General features: G+C 43.5%; 1 protein-coding gene across 12 annotated transcripts in view; it reads right to left on the bottom strand.

Moving 5' to 3' along the window:
* LOC122204905 (transducin-like enhancer protein 4) overlaps window positions 1-21,617 on the bottom strand; it is a 141,141-nt gene extending 119,524 nt beyond the window's left edge. For 7 of the 12 annotated variants that reach the window (XM_042912727.1, XM_042912728.1, XM_042912735.1 and 4 more), the window contains exons 1-4: window positions 20,901-21,617; window positions 19,942-20,039; window positions 18,787-18,850; window positions 17,542-17,586 (exon numbers count right to left, since the gene is read on the bottom strand). In XM_042912727.1, the coding sequence (XP_042768661.1) occupies window positions 17,542-17,586; window positions 18,787-18,850; window positions 19,942-20,039; window positions 20,901-20,945 (252 nt within the window). In that variant the 5' untranslated portion in view covers window positions 20,946-21,617. Of the gene's footprint in view, window positions 1-17,541; window positions 17,587-18,786; window positions 18,851-19,941; window positions 20,040-20,359; window positions 20,419-20,900 lie in introns of those variants that run through there. The other 5 variants (XM_042912737.1, XM_042912738.1, XM_042912734.1 and 2 more) reach the window with 2 other exon arrangements.
* Window positions 21,618-22,106: the final 489 nt, after the last annotated feature.

Raw genomic sequence — 22,106 nt, 5'->3', positions numbered from 1 at the left:
AACCAGCTTGAACTTGACTTTACCTTTCACCTAACTTGCTTTTAAATTTACTTTTTTTATTTTTCAGGTTACACCTTCCTTTATCTTATGAACTCCAATTTTCTAGTCCTAATAAAACCGCCCTGATAAACCCACTGATTAAATATTGTAAAGCAGTGCTAATGAAAAGTAGTCAATCCTCACATTGTTATCCATCATCAAGAAGACAATGGTCTTGTGCCAGAATTAAATCAACTCAGAGTTGAGTTCAGCTTAACTAGGTGGAATTTTTGTTGTCGTCCTTTGGTTTTTTGAACAGTGAAGACATTCCCAATGAAGAAAGCAGTGTGCTGATTTACAGTCTGGTACAAACTCCTTACTGTTAACGCCCATCTGTGGCAAATTGTTCGCAGACCTGCACCAGTCCACAGACCACATGCACGAGCACTGTTCTAAAGCAACACTCCCACGTTGCAAACGATAATTTCTTATTGCCTGGGACTTTAGAAAAAGAGGTAAGTATATTCCTTCAAGGCAACAAAATTCTCCGACAGAGCCCTGAAAAATGGAGCATTCCTTGATCCCTTCCTGTGTTACGTGGAGAAGCTACGTGTCCACAGTTACACTCACTGGCTTAAGGGCAGGTGATGGCCTAGAAATCAGTTCTGCAGACACCCTAGACCTCAGTGGGGTCTTCCCACTGCATCATGCTGCCTGCTAGTCGGATGCTATGCTACAGCCAATTGTAAAGGACTACAATTATAAACAGTACTTTTTTCTTTCTAAATGACAGGGCTAAAGAAGACCATGGCAAACACTCAAGGATGTTTGTGCTTCTTCCACAACAAAATACACTTCAAAATTGGGAGTTTTGCTTGTTAAACTTAAGTTTGATAAATTTTCTGGGGACGCCTGGGTGGCTCAGTCGGTTAAGCGTCCGACTTCGGCTCAGGTCATGATCTCCAGGTTTGTGGGTTCGGGCCCTGTGTCTGGCTCTGTGCTGACAGCTCAGAGCCTGGAGTCAGTCTATGTCTGCCCCTCTCTCTCCCTCCCCTGCTTGCGCTCGGTCTCGGTCTCTCTCTCAAAATAAATGTTAAAAAAATAAATAAGTAAATAAATAAGTAAATAAATAAATAAATAAAATTTCTGCAGAGAATGTGCTCACATGACAAATCAAGTTAAAACAAAATGTACTACTGCATAACTTTTTTTTGCCCATTTACATAAAATACTACTCAGGAATTAGAGGTCAATATGAGCAGGGCAGACACTGGAGGATGAGAAGAAAGAGGACAGAATTTGAAAGTGTAAGTACCTGTCACAGTGGGGTCTCAGAGAGCAGAGGAGGGAGAAATGGAAGTGTCTCCCTTCTCTGTAACAAGGTACCAACCCCACCAGTGACCAGCTGGAGTCCAGGCAGGCTACCTAAAACAAGGTACTATTAAAACGACTTCAATTTGCTGACCTGTTACAGAGACGCGGGTCTGGAATGTAAGCAAGGCCAGGTTATGCAGATATCACACTAGCTACCAATCCTGACATCCTAAATTGGGGGTGTCATTCAAGCAGCACATGGACTCCCCCATGTACGATATCGACTACATCATGGAGACAGTAACAACGAAACACAAGAAATTTTAAACATTCCTTGGCTCCTTGCTACTCAAAATGTGGTCGGTGGACCAGCAGCATCGGCATCACCTGTGCATCAGAAATGGTGAGTATCAGGCACCACTCCAGACCTGTGGAAACACAATCTGATTTTAACATGATCCTCAGTGACTTGTGCACACACCGAAGCTTGAGAAGTACCACTTTAGTTCACTGGTTCTCAACCCTGCTGCACATCGGAATCACCCTGGAGCTTTTAGAAAAATGCTGATGCCCAAGTCCCAGGTCGTGGGGCCTGGGAACCAGCATTTTATACAACACATTGATCCAGTTCTATCCCCTCGTTTTATAGGTATGGATGAGAACTGAGACTCAGAAAAGTTAGGTAATTTACCAAGATCACAGAAAGTTACCAGCTGAATTTAGAGGAAATCCTAAAAAAGTATTTAGGATCATGCTGCCCATAAAAATGATGAAGAAACCATTAAGTTAGCAATAAACCAAAATTAATTTTAAAGAACTAAGGTTTCATTTTACTACACATATACTTTTTTGTACTTTTATTTTTTCATTTTGTTAATGTTTATTTATTTTTGAGAGGGGGGGCACAAGTGGAGGAGGCACAGAAAGAGAGGGGGACAGAGGATCTGAAGCGGGCTCTGCAATGACAGCTGCGAGCCTGACGAGGGGCTTAAACTCACAACCGCAAGATCATGACCTGAGCCGAAGTTGGACACTCAACCGACTGAGCCACCCAGGCACCCCAACTGTTTTGCACTTTAAAAAGAAACTGAACATACACCTGTCTATTTTATGTATCTTTGAACCCTGCCCAGTATTTTTCGATGGTGGGTAGGCAGACATAATTTTCCATCGGCCACAGAACAACCGGTAGAGACAGCGAAGCCTCAGCCTTGGATGGGCTTCTGCCTAGGTCAGCAGTTAGCTTCAGAGTGGAAGGATCATGTGTGATTCTTTTTCTAAAATGTCTGTAATATGAATATACTACTTTTTTAGCAAAAAAAAAAAGAAAAAAGAAAAGCAAAAGCACTTTGAAACTGCCTTTTAAAGGTCTTTATTTTACTTACATTGAAAAGTTCAAAAACAAGGACAGTCGCTATGTGCTGATTATGAAAGTTTCCAAAAGCACAGCACTGGCTCGGGGCACATGGGAGACGAGAAACTTTTGCCACAACTGCTGACCCCTCTGGTGGTTGATGATTATGTCATGACATTTCACCCATAAATTCGCACAAGATGCGTAGAGGTGTGGTGGGAGGTGGGGGTGGAGCGGAGGAAATTAAAAGCTGTGGTCAGACTTGAAAAAAAAATTACCCCAGAAAAGCAACGTATGTTTCTGACAGTTGAAAACAGACTGCATGACAGACAGCAAAACCACATTTCCGCATGTTTTTTTTTTTTTTTTTTTGGAATGGATCTGTGGTTTTATGCCACCAAGCAATATTTTGGTTTACCAAAATGTACACTATGGCCTTTTTAATTTCATGTTTACTTAACTTTCCTTACTATCATTGCTGTTCTCACTCAACTACAGCAGTTTAAAACAAGAGTCTAGGGCGGGGGTTTAAACTACAGAATATGCCACATTACAAAAAAAGAAGAAAATTAACCACACACATTAATTTGCACTAAAAGCATCCATTGTAATTTCAGTATTTAGCTCATACATAATAAACAATGGAGATAATTACTTGTTTTGAAATACAGTAGTTTCTCCAGACAATTACAGACTCAGCCTCACGTTTCCACGAAATTTCTCCAGACAAAAAGGATATGGAATCACTGACCTATCCAGTTGCTGGCCAAATGATATAAAAATTGAAAGGAAACAGGAAAAAAAAAGAATGACTGGAGCAAAGTCTCCACAGCGGATGCATAATTTAGAAGATTCTGTACCTATTTTTAATGTTAAAAAAAAAAACTTTAAAAAGGAAAAAGTCAAAAATCAGGTAATTTGCAAACTCCCACTAGTACGTCTATAAAGGTAATGGCAGTAATCAAGCAAAATGACGAAGAACAACACTCGCTCTCATACACTGACACAAAGGTCAAACGTGTTCCCTAAAATGGTAAGTTCCTAAACCCACTGTCCACAAAGAGCTGCCTGGCAAAGCCCATCGTGGCCTGGGTATAGAATAATAAGGCACAAATACAAGTCTTATGAAAAAGAATCCTTGAGGTTCTTGGCAGGAATACAGATTTGGCAGGAGATGAAGGGAAGATGCGGCTATGAAGACATGGAAGGCCAGAGAAGCAACAAACTCACTTTTCTTTCCTCCTCTTCCTTCTAGCACTCCCTCCTCCCTAGGCACCTCACTGCCAGCATAATCAGGAGCAATTCCCCTCCCCCTCCCGGAGGTTTCCTTTTCTATCAGTGGTACCATGATTCTGCCAGGCTGCAGTGGTCAATGTCTTAGGAACGAATGCATTTACACACCCGCCGTCCAATGAACTGCTAGGTCACTTGGGTTCCTCCTCGCCAGTCCCACATCCCTCCTCAACCCTGTCCCTCTCCAGTCCTGTGCCTCTCCACTCAAATCATTTCAGCTAAAATTCATTGAACATCTGCTGTCAGGGCCCATGCTAGCTGCTACACCCTCGCCCTCCTGGCTGATTAAAACTTCGTTTTGCCTTCGTCCAACAGCTCACATAATATACTAGCATTCAAGGCCTTCTGTAGATGAATCCCACATCTGCCTTCTCAACCATTCTCTCCCCCTATCCCAACCAAGCTAGAAATGCTAACCAGAACCTGAACAGACACGGCCCTTTCCCATCCATGTATGTGGCTTCCACTTGGAATCATCCCCTTTCCCTTCTTCTTAAGTGCTCCCCCCGCTGCCCCCAAGGTCCAACTGAAATGTCCCTGAATCTGTCTCAAGAACAGCGCTCTTAATCACTCCTGACTGCCCCTCTTCCGTCTCTGTCAGAGTGCCATGTCAGAGAACTTGTTTTGTTCACACTGGTCCAAATGCCATAAAAAGATTAGAATCTCCACAGAGGCAAGCCTGTCCTCTCTTCTAACTCCCTAGACCTCAAAGTGTGCCCCGCAAGTAGTGGGAGGTCAATTAGCATTTGCTCAAAGAACAATTAAAAGCCATCAGGGCTTTTGCCTTAATTCCGAGGTCTCTTGACCAAGTAGCTCTCTCAATGTAGGAGGAATAAAACAACCTCAAGAGGGTTAAGTTCTTGCTCAGGTTTAAAGTCTTTAGATTATCATCTTAGCTTCTGTAGGTCTGGTTCTAGATATTTCTATTTGAGAAGCTACATATTTCCATTTCAGATAGTTAAAGCTTGGGGTGCGCCTCAAACAAACAAATGTGGCAAAAGTATGCCTTCAAACTGGAAAATCAAATACAGGCATACCTCATTTTACCATCTTACCATGCTTCAGTTTCCTGAGTTTCGCAGATACTGTATTTTTCTGCAAGCTGAAAGTCTGCACCAGCCCATCAAGAAAGTCTATCAGCGCCATCTTCCCAACAACACTGGCTTGTTTTATGCCCGTGTCACATTTTGTTAATTCTCCCAATATTTCAAACTTTTTCATTATTCTTCTATTTCTTAGGGTGATCTGTGATCAGTAATTACAACTAACTGAAAACACAGATGATGGCTAGCATTTTTTACCAAAGGTGTTTTTCAATGTAAGTATGTGCATGGTTTTTTCAGACATAATGCTACTGCACACTTAATAAATACACTACAGTAGAAGAGAAGCTTAATTTTTATATGCACTGGGAAACCAAAAAATTCATTTGACTTGATTTCAGTATTTGCTTTATAGTGATGGTCTGGAACTAAACCTGACAATACCTCCAAGATACGCCTGAATCAAAGAAAAAAGTGGGATGTATAAATCTAAGTGGGGAAGCTGGCATGAATACCATCTAACAACCCAAAAGCAACAAAGATCTTACCAGAATTTTTTCTATATGCATCCAAAATTGATGCAAAATATTCTGAATTCTTGCTTCGATTATAAGAAAATCCTATCAGTTCTGCTTAGATCTGGTTACAATAGGTCCCAACTACGAGCCATCTATGAGCATTTGGAAATACACAGCCATACTAAAAAGCCAGGTCTTTGTACATAAATGTATTATGCCTGACCCAGCCTCTCCTAAATCTGCCACCTTGTAAATGGAAGGAAAGGCTCACAAGGACACAGAGCTGCCAAACTGTCACCTCCACATTCCTGGAACCTACATAAAGGTAAAAGCTTAAGAAGGACATTCTGGAATTTTGCAGGACACAATTTCTCCATTAAGAAGCCCAAACAAGGATTCTGTGTTCTCCAAGTTAGCCAAAAAATACTCAAGCAAGTAAAACTGTGGAATTGCCACCATGTTTTTTATTGGCCACTTTAGGTTAACTATATTTTTTTGAGGTTAACCAATGTAGATGTACTTAGTGGTAATAAGCCACACTCCAAAACAATTCTATGTCCCAAAAAATCAAAAGCCTTTAAAATAGTCACCCACATTCACAGCACAGCTCAACGGAATATGGAGCGGGGGGAGAAGTAAGCCCAAAGTAAAACTTCGGCCCACTGACCAGTGCCGATGCATTCAAAAATAAAACAAATCCAGTTCGGGACTCATAGGCTACTGAGAAAACTCGGGGTTCCATTTTGTTTATTACAATGTAACCAGGACTAGACAAAGCCAAGATAATGCCCTTTGACCTCAGCAGGAGATGAAGTCAAAGGGTAGAAGGGCTATTTTCCAGCAAGATCTGCCCTGATCCCTGAACTGGCACAGACCAAGCCAAGGTATCGCGCTCAGTTCTCAAGTGGTTCCAGTCCATCATATACATCTTGGTACCAACCAGACGACCGTCCAAGACAATGGCTGAAATGACCGACAACATTCAGCATGGACAAACACAGGCTCACAAAGGGCAAAACTATTCCCTGCAAAAGGACTAACGCTAATTCTGGGGCCCTCAATGGGTAGTCAGGACAAATGGGCCTCACCTAAAGCCAATAAACTTCGACTAGCCCAACAGTCCCAATGAAAAAGCCTCCTTCTAAGAGAAAAGAAAAGAGAGTGGTTTACAGAAGACCATGTAATATCCCCATTCAGAACCTGAAATAAGAGCCTACTACCACCAACCTTACTGTGTTTGTCATCCCAAGAAAATCTGAAAAGATAAGCACGGCTTGACACGTTCTCTCAAACTGACTGAAGTAACTAGGGCAGCCAGGTAAGGCTGACTCTTGGCCTCTAGCCATCCCACGCCAACAGCGCCCCTAAGTTGTGACAACCAGAAACACGTGCAGACACGGCCAAAAACGTCCTTGGGAAAAAGGAACCGCCCCAGTTTGAGACCACTGCTCCAGAGAGTAGTTCTCAAACTCTTTCATTTGGGTCTGGGTTTCCTCACTGGATCGGTGGGTGCTTATGGACTCTTCTCCCACAGAAAAACTTCTGCAAAGAAGTTCAAGGACCGTGTGGATCCTTTAAAACCCAGTCAAGGAATTCTCCATCCCATTCTCATCCCAGGCTGGCTCTCAGTGCGTTAGCTCTCTGGACACTCCCATGTGGTTGTAAAAGGTACCGTCCCTGTCCTAGAGACTTCATAGTTAGAAGTACAAAAAAAATCAATAAGCCTGTGGTCATCAGTCCATGAACCAGCAATGAAAATCTGCAATAAAGATGAACCGATTGGTTCACTAGCCCAGTGCATGTGTTCATAAAAAAAAAAAAAAAAAAAAAAAAATTATCGGAGCACCCTGGTGACTCAGTCGGTTAAACGTCTGACTCCTGATTTTGGCTCACGTCACCATCACACAGTTCATGAGGTCGAGCCAGGTGTCGGGCTCCACGCTGACAGTGTGGAGCCTACTGGGAATCTCTCTCTCCCTCTCTCTCTGCCCCTCCCCTGCTCATACTCTCTCTCAAAATAAATAAACTTAAAAAAAAAGCACTGGTATTACATACTTTTATATTATGTGTAATAGTAATATTACATGAATCAGTGAATTCTGACCAATCCACTAATTAACTGTGGGACTTAATCATTTGACTTTTGCATCTCATTTTATTCATCCACAGGATAGGGAAAACCCTTTAGCAAACATTATTGACTTAAATAATGGATGAGAAAGTACCTTGTAAAATATATAAAGTACTATATAAATTTAAATATTCATTCCGACTCCTAGTCTCATCAGGTTAATTTTGGGCTAAAACAAACAAACAAACTCAGAGAATAGATGTTTAAAGAGACTTGCTAAGACTAAAAAGAAGTGATAGTAAATCTCAATTTCTAGTCATACGGTCACAGAAAATAACAAACCAAAACCAAAGGGTCATTTTAGACCAAAGGAGCTAAAAGGGATCTCAATGTTGCTTTCTACTAATTGAAACTGAGAAAAGTGTGGTCCTGAGAAGTTAAGGTACTCAGCAGTATCACACAGATGGTCACTGGTAAGGTGAGAACTAGAACCTGAACCCCGAGTGGGTCAAGTATTTGGGGGGGGGGGGTGGGGGAGAAAGAGAGCGAGAGAGGAGAGAATGCTGGTAATAAGTGTATTCCAAACCCAGGATTGGAATATGGCAGAAATATCTATTATACCAATGATCTGAAAACGGAGCCAAACCCAGGACCTATTTCACTGGTTGGTTGATCTCAAGAAGTTACTTGATTTCTGTATCTCAGACTCTTCATATATAAAATGGAAATAATAATATACTATAATCTCATAAGACTATTGTGAGATTAAGTGAAGTATTATTCACGCAATAAGCTCTCTAAAATCACTTACTGTTACAATCATGACTCTTTCAGTAACACTATACCATCTCCACTAATAAAAAACTAACATATCTTTAAAGTTCCTTGTCCCTGGAAAAGAACTAGACACTGGCATTTTTACTGACTTGGAGGGTAGTTAGCTAAGCACACCACAGACCCGTATCTCCCCACACTCATTCAAACCACACGTGCACAGACTTATTAATAGTAAAAGGGATTCTTCAGATTAACACTGACTAGTGATGTAGTGATGTTCAAACTGAATTTTAGATTCAGTTGGGACGCATTCATGTTTTCATCTTTAAAAAGGCAGATTCCACATGCTGAAATACATATATTCTACTTTATCCTAACTCGCTCCCGAAGGGCACGCCGAGCTAGGCCGCTTTTACTTCCCTTTCCATCTGTCATTTTTTCCACGAACTTAACAAGTAGGCACCACAGGCCTAACTAGGCTTGGAAACTCCACTTTTTGTTATCCTGCAACCTAACTATTAGGCCTTAAAAATAGGAGATCACACATATTCTTGGCTAACTCAATCTGAATGTGAGCATTCCCTCGTCACCAGATATTTCTTGAGCACCTTCTGTGTGACAGGCACAGTCCTCAGTACCAGGGACACCACGGAGAATAAACACACTGTTCCCACGAAGCTTACATGCTAGTGGGACAGGGGACACTGGCGAGAAACAAGGCTGTATCAAGTACAGTGTGTGTGCATAGCATACTTGAAGAATGCAGGAAAAGCCAGTTTTATTAAGCACTTTGCTAAAAGTGGATCTGGGCTTCATACTTTAATCTGCGATGGTAAGCCTCCCTTTGGGCAGGGCCCAAGCACTGGAAGAGTAGAGAAGAAAAGAGAAAGGCTCTGTACTCACACACAAACGCCCAGATCAGAGCTCTAGCTCGAGAGGACCCCTAACACTCCCTGGAGCCAACAGCATTCCCGAGCTCTTCCCGCTGCATACAGCCAAGAACGTCACAGGAACAGCACACTATCTGTTGTCTGGAAACGGCACGGTCAGTGAAGGGAGCCCTGGAAGGGAAGTCAAGAAACCTACTTCCTTTTCTGCCAGTTACTCTCGCTATGCGACCTCAGGCATGTTCACCGACCTCCGTGAACCCTAGGCTCCCCGCCCGCATGCTGATCCTCCTGTACTGTGACACTGGGCTAGTCTCTTAAGCCCTTAAGCCTTAGTGTCATCTGTTCAAGGAGGCCAGCAGAATGACACTGCTTGGCAAACTGTCGAGTACTCCGCTGACAGAAGCTATTTAAATAAATACACGGATCCAAAGCTTGCTACTTGCTTTACAGGAACATCAGGAAGATTAAGGAGAACATATAAAATGCCTTAAGCTCTCTGTAAAGAGAGAGTGTTACGGGGTACTAGTGCTCATAATTTCTACAATTACTATTCTTTCCAGTTATATTTCCTTGTATTTTCAAATTCCTTAACCAAAATCATCCACAAACCCAGAGACGCAGAATACAGAGCGAAAATAAGAGCAGTGTCCTAATTAGAATACTGCTAAGTGGAATAAGCTTGCTAAGAAATCAGGAAGCAGATACCCATCTTCCCCTCCTCAACCTCTCCCTGCCAGGGCCGCTGCCCAGGCCGGGTCCCCGCAGGGGTCCCAGGTACACCGCGGCCACCCAGACCACAGCCAGAGCCGGGGTCCCGAGCTGGGAGTGCAGCCACGCTTTCTTTCCGAGAAATGGGAGACGCTCCCTTCGCAACACAAATCCTGAAGTACCTGTGAACAAAGTCCTCAAAAATAATGACCAAGGGACACAACTCACCAGAAGACTGAGTCCCTAAGGGGCATTCAGGAGCATCTGTCTTTCGCTTCTCTGACAGTCCAGTTAAAAAACCCACACCTTGCCCTTCATCCACCTGCTGGATGGAGCACAGGCAACACAATGAAGCCCTCCGAAGAAAGTTTTGGCCGGGTGGTAGAGAACCAGCAAGGGCCTGGCACAAACACTGGGTCAATTCCAATGAAAACAGAGTATATAGATTTGTGTTGACGAATGCTGGCTAAGTCCCTCTTTACAGATATAAAGCAACTACCACTGATAGCTGTTACTGAGGCAAAGTCAAAAACCTGCAAAGCCCTTCTCACTTAAAGCACAGCAATATTAATTTCACGAATTCGGTCTGCAGTACACTTGGAACGAGTCAAGTCCTAAGCCTCACAAACTGTCCTTATCAGTGTAAACACTCTGATTTACAGAGTTGCTCCCCCACCCCCACCCCCACCCCACATGCTGTCTCCTGCTCTTCTCCAGTAGCCCAGTTCACAAAAGTGATAACCCAACCACAAGACTACTGGATGTGCCTCCCTTGCTGGTGTGCTGGGGCTTTTTAAGGGGAGGTGTGAAAGGGGATCGAGCCAAAGTACCTTCTAAAAATCACATCCCCTTCACTGGCTCCATGGCCGTCAAATACCTTCCTGCCATCCTGACGTAATAAGCCAGACTACCCAGTCACGTCAAAGGTAGTGAAAATGTCCTCGTTAAAAAACAGACCAAAAATAAATAAGTAAATAAATAAAGCCCACAAATAACTTTTCTAAGTCCACGTTCTAAACATCTAATTCCCAATGTACTTTACCTACTCCATAACACAAAAAGAAAAAGAAAAAAAAAAAAGTGAAAATTCTAGGAGAGAAAAGGTGGAACCGAGGTGTGAGCACAATGGCCGCCGCCAGCAGGGTCTGACTTCACTAAGGCTGCAACATCACCTCAAGGCACGAGATAGTTCAACCCAGCTCAAAGGTATTATTACTTAGGTCACAAAGAACTCTGCCCAGAAAAACAAAAAATAAAATCAATATCCAGGAGGGATTAAGGGGCAGTGAGAAGGAAATATCCCTTTGTTTGAATGCTCTAAAGAAAACCTCTCACCAGTAAAAGCAAAATATTTACCTTCATTTAAAAGTTTTGAGTTGTATGTGATTTCCTGCATCTAAGAGCCTCTTTCTGAACTACAAAGAGGCCACAAAACATCACATTTTCCCCTCCCCATTTTCCCCTTCAAAAACCCACAAGATGGTGATTAAAAAACAGCCCCTTGTCTTCAGGCATAGTTTTAGAAGCCACAAGGAAAAGATAAAAGTTAAATGGAAGAACAAGTCTGTAAACAGATGAGAAATAGGTTGCCCACGGAGGAAGCAAACTCAGTCTTGATAAGCAGGCAGCTCTCCTTGCTCCATCCATGGGAGATTCCAAGCGAAAGAGACCCTCACCCCCTCCCCCACTGACAGAGTCTGAAGGACGCTCCAGGGGCTCTGGGCATGAGCCCGGAAGTTCAGTGACTTAAGGACAAACCCCAGGACTACACCAGTCTCCCAGGCGCTCTCCATTCCCAGAAGGCCCCGGGGGCCTGAATCTCCAACCCAGGGCAGACCTATCTCCCAAGAAACATCCTCCCAGGTAAATTCATCTGAAGTTCTGAATCCACTACCTAATAACGACATCACCTTGTGCAGATCTCATCCTGTTTAATCACCCTTTGATTGGACATAATCCCTTTCTTAGGATCACCGTGAGAATAAAGAATTCTGGCAGTGTGCCCAGATAAGTGCCCATGCCGGATACATAAAAAACGTTCACTTCCATTGAGAGGAAATCCCAGTTCCACTCAACGCTCACTACTTTAGGTGAACAATCTTCAGATACTCTAGAAGACCTCAAAAAAGAGAAAATTCAGAACTCAACGCATGAGAAGATGAGAAGAGAAAAGGGGGAAACCCACACCATTCAGAAAACACCCCTCATTATGCACCTACCCTGACAGGTTAAATTTCCTCCTCATACCTCTGCTTCTCTTCAAAGCCCTGTGAGAAGTAAAGTGACAGCTTACTGGGTCCTGCCCAAGGCACTGCCGCTTGTATCAATTGTCCTAATGCTAGATCCTCTCCGAGTTTTGGAAAAAAATACGTAATTTAAAATCTACAGACATCCAGATTTACTAAGCAGGACTGAAGTTGGGTCCTTATCCCCAAATGTCCAGATCAGACAGGCAAGGGGTAAGAAAACACCACCATCTGGTTAATATTAATTGCGAAGTATTATCCAAGTATCACTGAAGGCTCAGTAACCCTGCACTAGAAGAGGTGGCTTTAAGCCTCGATGAAAAACACACACAAAATCACAAGAAGCCCCTCCCCCACCCGAGCATGCACACGCTCTTCTAACTGTATCTGGAGGTTTTCTGCACCATCGTCGAAATCTCACTTGTAATCTCTTTTGAGATTTTCCAGCGCCGTAGTGTCCACCCACTGTTCACCAACCTCAAGACTATTACCCTAATGTTGATACAGCAAAAGAAAGCTCTGCCAGTAAAATTTTCATCGGCTTATTCCTTTCGGCTAGAACATCCCACCTTTCGTAATAGTTCACTTTCATTAGTATACAAGAGTTCGATCATTCATTTCTGGAAAAAATAATTAGTCACTGTGCGGGAAGACAAGACACATTTTTGCCTACATTCTCAAACACCTATTCGTGCACCTAATCCTCCTAATCCAAGCGCTTATTGTCCAAGACAAAAGGTGTGTAAGAAACTAGGAATATTTTTAAAAAATACTTTTCTTATGGGAAAGCTGCTCTAAGCAGAACTTTAAACAAATGGACCTCCATCGCAAGCACTGTTCCCAAATAAATTTACTGCACCCTCGCATCAAGACCACTCAAGGCTGGAATGTGATGCCAGTCATATATTACTTCAACCTCAATAAATCTCTTTTTATTCCTCAAATCCTGGGCTACTTTCTCAAATAGTTCACGAAAAAGCACCAACCTAATTAACAACAGCTTCCTCTGCAACAGTGGCCTTGATTTCACTTATTTACACATTAACTGCAGCCTCCTTTTGGCCAATCCAGTCTATTCTCTGTACCATGCCGAGCCTTTTATCTGCCCTGGACAGCATTTTCTCCAGCAGATGAAGTAGATGCCGATTGATTTGCTGTCGAGCATGGTAAATTAATAGCAACAAATTGCTGAGGGCCCGTCTCGCTGCTCCACCATGCTTCGGCAGTTTTGCTTTATTTGCTCCATGATGGGCAGCAGTCGGCCTCTTCAAGTCAATTTCTTCTTAACAACCTGCAATACTTTTCAATGGTGAAAATAGAGCTGTTCCTTGTAAGTCAGAAATCAATATCCTATTGCCCTTAGAAAATGCTAAACAAGCAGTATTGGCAATCCACTTGGTACTAGAGGGTATCAGATATAATGCAAATCCATACTGCTTCCCTCCTTGTAGTTATTACAGTTTGCTAAAAGGTTCCTAATGTCATTTATCATCATTTACCATCGACCAGAGAGGCTATGATTATGATATCCTATCAGTTGGCAAGGCCCTTTCATTTCTATTCAATTAATATTTTAGCAGCACTCAAATGGTTGTGGCCCAAGTCTCGTAATAAAATTTACATGGCTTGGAGTGAAACAGGAATTCTCCTGCTCTGATTAAAAAATAATAATTATATTTATATATAAAAACACACACACACATATACACACATGCACAGAAACACACAAACGTGTATATTGAGAGTACAGTATTTACTTTTTTAGGTTCTAAGTGTTGTAGATTTCCAAACTTTTCTAATTCTAAAATTCAAATACTAAGCTAAGTTCTTTTAGAAGCAAAAAGACCTTCAGATTACAGAAGACTGACTATGAGAAAGTCACAAGATGTCCTCAAAACGTGGTATATTCATCTCCGTTCACAGCTCCTCTCGGTGGAATTCACATACCTACTGTTCCTAATCAACATCCGATATTCACTTTTTAAAGAGGTAACTGCTGCTGTCAGATTACATCAGGGAGGTCTTCTTTAATTACAGCATTACAGGTGAAGGATGGGAATGAGCAGCATTTAGCAATGTTATCAACTGCATGCATCACCCTGCTGTGCCCACAGTCACTGACCCATTTAGAAGCCACACTGCATTTATAAAGAGGAACAATCAATGGGGTGCCTGGGTGGCTCAGTCAGTTGACAGTCCGACTCTAGGTTTCGGCTCAGGTCATGATCTCACCATGGTTTCGTGGGTTTGAGCTCCACATGGAGCTCTGTGCTGGCAGCTCAGAGCCTGCTTGGCATTCTCTCTCTCCCCCTCTCACTGGCCCTCCCCCATTCGTGCCGTCTCTTTCTCAAAATAAATAAAACTTAAAAAAAAAAAAATCATCAAAAATAGTAACAAGTAAACCGTGAGCCAACTGTCCCATCCACCCCAAAAAATAAACACAAAACCCAAAAACCTCACTGGGAAATCCTTAGGGAACACAGGCCAATGTTCTTTCATTTAAAAAAATTCCATTATGCAGACATCACAGTAAAACATGTGCCATTTCTAACTATGTCCCATTTGTCATCTTCGTGTTCATGCTGGAACTTGAGACAGTGGTGAAGCATTAATTCACATTATGGCCTACAATGCTCCATTCTAACTTTTCTGGGTTTGTTTCCAGCTTCCTTGGCTCAGCTCTATCGATCCTACTAAAGAGTAGCAGAAATTAGATTCATATTTTATGCTCTAATTCCATGTCATGTCACCCAGTTCTCCTTTAAAAAAAAAAAAAAAATCAACTAATTCTACCAGACTAATGCTATTTACTCAGTTACCAAAATTTAAATTAATTATGTTCTCAAACATAATTGTTAAAAATTGGCAACATTATGCAGGCTTAATTAAGATTAAATCCAATTTACTAAATGTACTTTAATTGGTACTAATTACATTAGCTTTCATTTCAGAATGACAAATTCCCCATAGATTTCACTCTATAGTCTTCTATCAGAATCAACACAGGGTGACTGACGACGAACATCATACAGAAAGGGGAGGGGCCATAATACCAGACCCCCACCCTGTCTGTCACCGCTCTATGCTTTTATCCTTTTATCAATTTGCTAAGTCACAGAGTCATGACTCCATCACAGCCATCATTTTCTGTTCCAATGAAAAATTTCTCTAAAAATAAATACTCTGTGGCTGGCAGCAGCCAAGAAGAACAGGAGCGTTAACCAAAAAATACACAAAGGTTTCAAATATCAGGGCCACCAATTACTAGGGTACTTCCAAGGACTCCGGGGACTCCTACTCTTGAACCCTTCAGAGACACAAATCTAATAAGTGAATAAGCCTAACCCGATCTTGAGAACTAGGCCCAATTATGCCGCAGGGCAACTGCCCTGCATTATTGCTGCTTTCCATTACGAGGGTATCCAGTGAGTGCATCTGGAAGAGAGGCCAAGAGGAACCAAGGCTGCCTGCCTAGGAAAACAAATAAAGACAGATATGCCTCTGTGCTTAAGGGGGGAAAGAAAGAAAATATAATAAGTAGGTGGTTTGCAGGGCTGTCTGTATTTCATAATGTGATAAACTGCCCTCAGGATTCTTGATATGATTGAATTTTAAAAGCAAGGGGGAAAAAAGAAAGGGAAAATGTACTCCATTCTCAATTTTAAACGGACGGCATGTGAGGCCACCTGGACAAGAGGATGACAGAATTACGGAGGTACAAAATGTGTAAAATTAAGGGATCCCACACACAATCCCCCCCTCCCCAGAGAAATGCATACAATCAAATACAAGCTCTGGGTCTCTCAGAACTGTAAATGTTATGTATAAAGAGATCTGGAAACTAAGTGTTACGGTAAATAAGACACAGGAGGAGAAATAAAGGAACATTAATCATCTGGTTCAATCTTTAAAAAGACACTAATTAATCCTGGGATGGTGGGGTGAGGACAAAAAAAAAAAAAAAAAAAGACACGTACAAGATCCAGACCTAAAATGACACGTAATGAGCATAATTAACAAACAATCTCTCTCATATAATTTACTCCTGTAAGGTACAGCTAAGAGGAGTCCATCCATAAGCTTGATGGATTTTTTTGAGGGGATATTTTAAGACGCAGCAAACTATATTGTATTAATCCTGACATACGTAAACAGCATATGATAAAAACAAAAGTACCTGAAATCAGGTCTTCAGCTTAAGTAACAACTCCCTTTTTCCAACTTTGTTTTCAAATACTGTTTATCTGATGGCTTTTTTAAAACACGCATCTTTTAAATATCTACTACCTGTAAGTATGTGATTATATCCAGAAAGGAATCCGTAAGTACTAAAAGCCTAATAATATGTGACCATTTTATAGGTTATAAACTTAGAAAATAAGGAGATCTACCACGAGCATAAACAAGAAATGAAGAGCATTAAGTTTTCCCTCATCTTTTCCCAGCAGGTAAATGCATACACACCTATTCTAAAGTAGCTGATGAAACAGACCTGAAGCACTTTCACCAGGAGATCACTAAAAATAAATTATTGCTGCCAAACAATATTTTTTACATATATGCTATTTTTCTATCTAGAAAATTTAAACCAAACCATTTAATTCAGTTGCCTGCATTTAAAAAAAAAAAAAAAAAAAAAAAAAAGCTGTTTGAGTCATACCTCTCAACACTTTCTGACTAATCATTATGGTTTTTGTTTTGTTTTGTTTTGTTTTTTGGCTGAACTAATTACTAGATTTGAAGACTCAGTGGTGTTGAACCTGATCACAACCTCCTATCTGGCTCAATTTACTGCACAAATTTTGGAAGTACAGTTACAATTCCTAGTAAGACCCAACTAAGTAGCCTCGGGGGACTGGTACAAGGATTTTATTTTACATCAATTTCTTTTGTAGCGCTACAGATTTCATTCTGATCCTCCCAGCTCACCCTCTATCCGTTCTTTCACACCAAGCCAAGGAAGGTTCCACACAATTTACAGTTTTCTTTTTAATATTCGCTAAGAAAAGCCCTGTCCTAGGACAAGTTTGCAATGCCTGAAATACACACATTAACTCTTTCAAAAGAAAAACAAAACCTATTTTAAAATTTAGCATCCTGCCTTTGAAAGTGTACAAAGTTTAATATGAATTCAGACACTTTAAGTCATGTTTTTAAATGATTAAAATTAGGGTAATATGCAAAAAGGATGGGGAACCACACCTGAAAAGATAGCATTGTTTCCCGTACAGTCTTTTAAAATACAGACAGCCACAAAAACGTGCAGAATAAAATTGCAAAACATACAATTTTCTTTCTAAAGTATACGGTATTACTGTCATTTCAAATGGTATAAAGAAGTAACTTACCTGCTTGTGCATTTCTATATTCAACCCATAGGACATCTCATAATACTGTCAAAGAAGGGAAAGCAATTAATTTCGTGCTTTTCATTGGTCTCCCTAGTTTGTTCCCAATGCTCCAACTGTGTTTAAAACAAACGTAAAAGCCTCACCTAAACCAAAATAACCATAATACTTATGCTGCTAAAAGAGGAACGCTTAGCTTAATAAACTAGAAGCCACCCTAAGACACAGACTCTAGGAAAATAACTCACAAAAATCAAGTTCACACATAGCATTCTTAACATCTCCAGTTCTCTTTATACATCACAAACAGATGCATCAAAAAGGTCTGATGAAAATTTGGTACCATATGGACTCTAATTCCTAGGCACAGCGGGCAAGTTAATGGCAAGAGTCTCCTACAAACGCTGACGCTTTGAAAGAACTGTTCAGAAATGTGATGCTACTTCAGAGTTCTCTCATTTTTAGTGTACTGCTCATGTTCATACATTCAAAGGAAAAGGGCTTGATAGGAAATGAATGAGTTACTCTGAAGCCTTTATGAACAAGCATAAAAACATGCTTGGTAAGACTTCTGAAAAAGCAGATCTGATTTTTTTTTTTTTTTTGGATGTGTAACGTAACTGTCATTACAGAAATTCTGGCAGAACAAATCAGTTACACAGGGGCCGACAACACTCCTCAAACCAATGGAACACCACAGAAATTGAAAGCACACAAAACACATGCAAAGACACACAAACTAGTAGCCTAAAAAGCGGGAAAAATTTGAAAAGGTGTCTGGTGTCTGGGTATCTGTCATTCTCTAAGAGAAATGAAACATTAAAAATACAACTGTGTACGGAAAAACTGGTTAAGACTGTTTGGAACAAGAACAATAAAACAACAAAGAAAACCACTAACAGAAAAACATTTTGCCTGTGACTCTACACAAAACATAAAGGAGGTTTGGGTTTGTTTGTTTGTTTTTTGGGTTTTTTTTTTTTTTTCCCATCTATAAAAACAAAGCCCAGAGGATTATACCCCACACAGCTGAACTTTTTGAAAATGAAATCAAAGCTGGTTGTCAGAGGCAAGTTCTAACATCCTGGAATTACAGGTTGCTAATGGTCACATTCCCACAACCTCAACTACGCTGGCACGGAGACTGGATCTATCCTACAGCCTCCAGCAATCTGAACATACCCTTCCTTGCTTTTGGTATCCTAAACTAATAGGCACTTTGAATCTGTGACACAGTTTTCTTACCATGACATAATGCCGCTGCATCTCGGTCTTCTCACTGGCCAGTTTCTCACATTCCAGCTTCAGGCTGTTCAAGACATAATGAAATCTAAATACAATGCAGACCTTGACTCACGTTCTTCAAAAGTAAACACGCATTCCCTCCTCTAAATCATCACCTACAAAGCGCCAAATCAACTATCTTAAATACCGCCCTCATTACCGAAGGAGAGAAAGGGGTGACTGGAAGGAGCCTGGACTTGCCCTTTCAAGAAGGACCAAAAGTGGGGGTTTTGTTTAAAAAAAAAATCCTCTGGCCCATTTAATTCCAGAACCGCATTGAGAAACGAACGTTCACTAAATTCATTTAATGAAAAAAGAAGAAAATAAACATCAAGAATGTCTACACACCCAAACACAAATTTAAGTCCCCCAAAATGTCACAAGGGGTTTTTTTTCTTTCATGTTCCGCGAAGAGATTAACGAAAATATGAATCAAGCATGTCTTATGAATGATGTCTTATTTGTTCCCTCCAAAACAGAGACAAGTTTAATACCACCACCCAGGGGCAAAGTGTGGATCGGGTTCAGTGGCTTGCTTAGGTTCTTGCATTTAAGAAAGAATTCCACGTCATTAGAAAGCCAGTGAAAGAAAAATATTTCAAAGGCACTCCAAGTCCAACGGTCGTCTCTAAGAAGAAAACATTTTTTCAGCATAAAAGTAATGAAATCGCTCACTTGCGACTTCCCAGGGCTCTCAGCTCTCGGTATTTCAGTGGAATGGCAGAAAAAAGTGAGACGGAATCAAGCCCGGAGTAATAAAGAACCAAGGAAGTCAAAAGGCCCCAGAATCTTCCCAACCTTCCATTCTCCTGGCCCCAATAAATCAATATCGAAAGTTTGGCCTCAGCATTTTCCAAGTCTCCCCAGTTTCGATTGTTCTGCCTCCTTTTTATTTATTTACAGAAGGGAAGAATGCTTAATTTCTTTACACCTGCCTAAGGAAAAGAGGCCTTGCCTTGCCCTTTCTGCCCACAAGTAAAAATGATAATATCATCCCCGCGGCGGCCAAAAAAACAAGGGGGGGGGGGGTGTTTGTGTGTGTATGTGGGGCGGAAGGGGGGGGGGAGAGACAAGAGCTAAGCAAACAGGAGGATCAGCTAAAGTCAATATCGTTACCTGTGGTATTGAGCCTGTAAAAACTGAAACTCTTCCTTAATCCGATCACAGGACTCGGAAATTGTAAATTTAAAGGGTTGAGCAGGCTGATGCGGTGCCTAAAGAACAATAAAATATTTAATTAGCCCACATCACAGGCGAGGCAGAGATGGAGAAAACACACCACGCGGCGCTAGCGGGGGTGGGGGGGGGGTCACCGCGCAGGCAGGCAAAGAGCGATTAAAACTCTCATCTAGCTCCCCCACCCCACCCCCGCCTCGCCGCACAGCCCGCCAGGGGCCGGTTTCGGGGTGGCCCCGGGCCCCCGCGTCCGCCGGCCCGCCCCGGACCCTGCGGGTTCGAAACCCCGCTCCGCTCCCTCGCCCACCGCAGACGCCCCCACCAGGCGTCCGGCGCGCCGCGCCCACTCCCTCCCCACCCGGAATCGAAACTGGCCCGTCGGGGGGACTCGCGCCATGGCGTCTGGCCGCGGTCAGGTCGGGGGAGGGGGGACGCAGCCGCCACCCTCCGCGGCCAGCTGGCGGGCTCGCTCGCGCGTCCCCGGGGCCCGCGGCGCGAGGGGCCGGCGCCCCGCACTCTCGAGCCGCAAGCGGGACCAGCCGCGCCGCCGCCGAGGGCGCCCTCCCCGCCCCGCCGCGGAGTCGCGCCTCCTCCATCGCTCGCCACCCCCCCGCCCCCGGAGGAGTCGCGGGGACGGCGAACCGCTCGGCGCGGCTTCCAGGGGCTTCAAAGACAACAATAAGAAAATGGCTACAACTCAATTGCCTCTCCGCACCCCCTCGGAGAGTGCCACCGCGCCGGGGGGTAGGGGGGATGACGGCGGGCGGCTCCCCGAGCGGGCCGCGGGGCGCGGGCCGCCCTCCCCGCCCCTCCGGCCCCAGACACAACTCGGCGCGCAGGGGGCGACGCGGGGAATCCCCCCGCGCTCGGCGAGCTCGCGCCCCGCCGCCCGCACTCACCGGGTGTCTGGTCTGCGGGTACATCTTGCTCAGATCGCGAATCATCCAAACCGATTTAGTTGGCTGCGCTGGGCAGAGGCGCGCGGCTCATTGGCTTTAATGGCCCCGAGGAGGAGGAGGAGGAGGAGGCGGCGGCGGAGGCGGCCGGCCAGGTCCGAGGGGCGGCTCGGGCGGTCCCGGCCCCCGCCGGGTCTCGCGTGACGCGGGCGGCAGGAACGCGCTGCGGCGGTGGCGGCGGCTGGGTGCGGGCGGCCGGGCCGCTCGGCATTCCTCGCGGGCGTCACTGGCCCGCCGCGGGCATTGTCCGGCGCGCGTCTCCCGCGGCAACGCTCCGACGTTCGCTCCGCCGAGGCGCGCCCGCCGAGCCCGGCGCCGCGGCCGCGCCGCTCCCCCGGGCCGGGAAAGTGCGAGCTCCGCGCACCAGCGCCCGCCGGCAGCGCCGCCCGCCCGCTCGCTCGTCCCACTCCAAACTTTTTTTTATTTGTCTTTTAATTGGTTGTTATTCCTCCGAATGAATGATCTCTCTCTTCTTTCCTAAAAGCAAACACAAACTCCTTTGGTTCGGAAGAGGTCTCGGCGGTGCTTTTTGGTTTCTCTGGAGATTTTTTCACTTCACAGCAACGATCTTTTAAAAGGCACCTTTTAGCTTCTTTTACCACATCTCATTTCCTTATTTTTCTTCCTTCCTGTTTTCTTGTCTTTTTTTTTTAACCCCAAATTGAAGGGGATTATAAAAATAAAAGTGAAACGCTTGCGGCTTTTTTTTTTTTAATTCTCTCTCCTTTCAAACTCTGCGAACACCACCTCAAAATAATATACAAGTGTGTGAGAGAGGGGGAAGAAAGCAGCCAACAGCCCAAACACCCGCTCAGAACAGCTCTAACAACACGCTCTGTGTAGGTGACTTCTTTGACCAAATTTAGCAGCAGCTAATCATTAACATTCTGATACATATTCACAACCGTCCGTGGAGGGACCGCAGAGCATCCCGGGAGATGTAGTCCACTCCCAGCGACCTCGGTTGAAGATTCGGCCAGATTGACTACAATCACCGGCCCGCCACGCGACTGCTCTGGGGCGCTCTTCAGGCGCCCCGCCCACCCTCGGCGCGGTAGGCGTCTCCAGCAACCAATCAGAGGTGGCTGAACATTAATCGCCGTTCTGTGTTACTGCCCATCATTTCACTGCTGACAAATGGCGAGCCAG

Source organism: Panthera leo, chromosome D4 (genome assembly GCF_018350215.1).
Source record: "Panthera leo isolate Ple1 chromosome D4, P.leo_Ple1_pat1.1, whole genome shotgun sequence".
Lineage (NCBI taxonomy): Eukaryota > Metazoa > Chordata > Mammalia > Carnivora > Felidae > Panthera > Panthera leo.
Note: the sequence above shows the minus strand (reverse complement) of the source record. Positions and strands in the feature narration are given on the sequence as shown.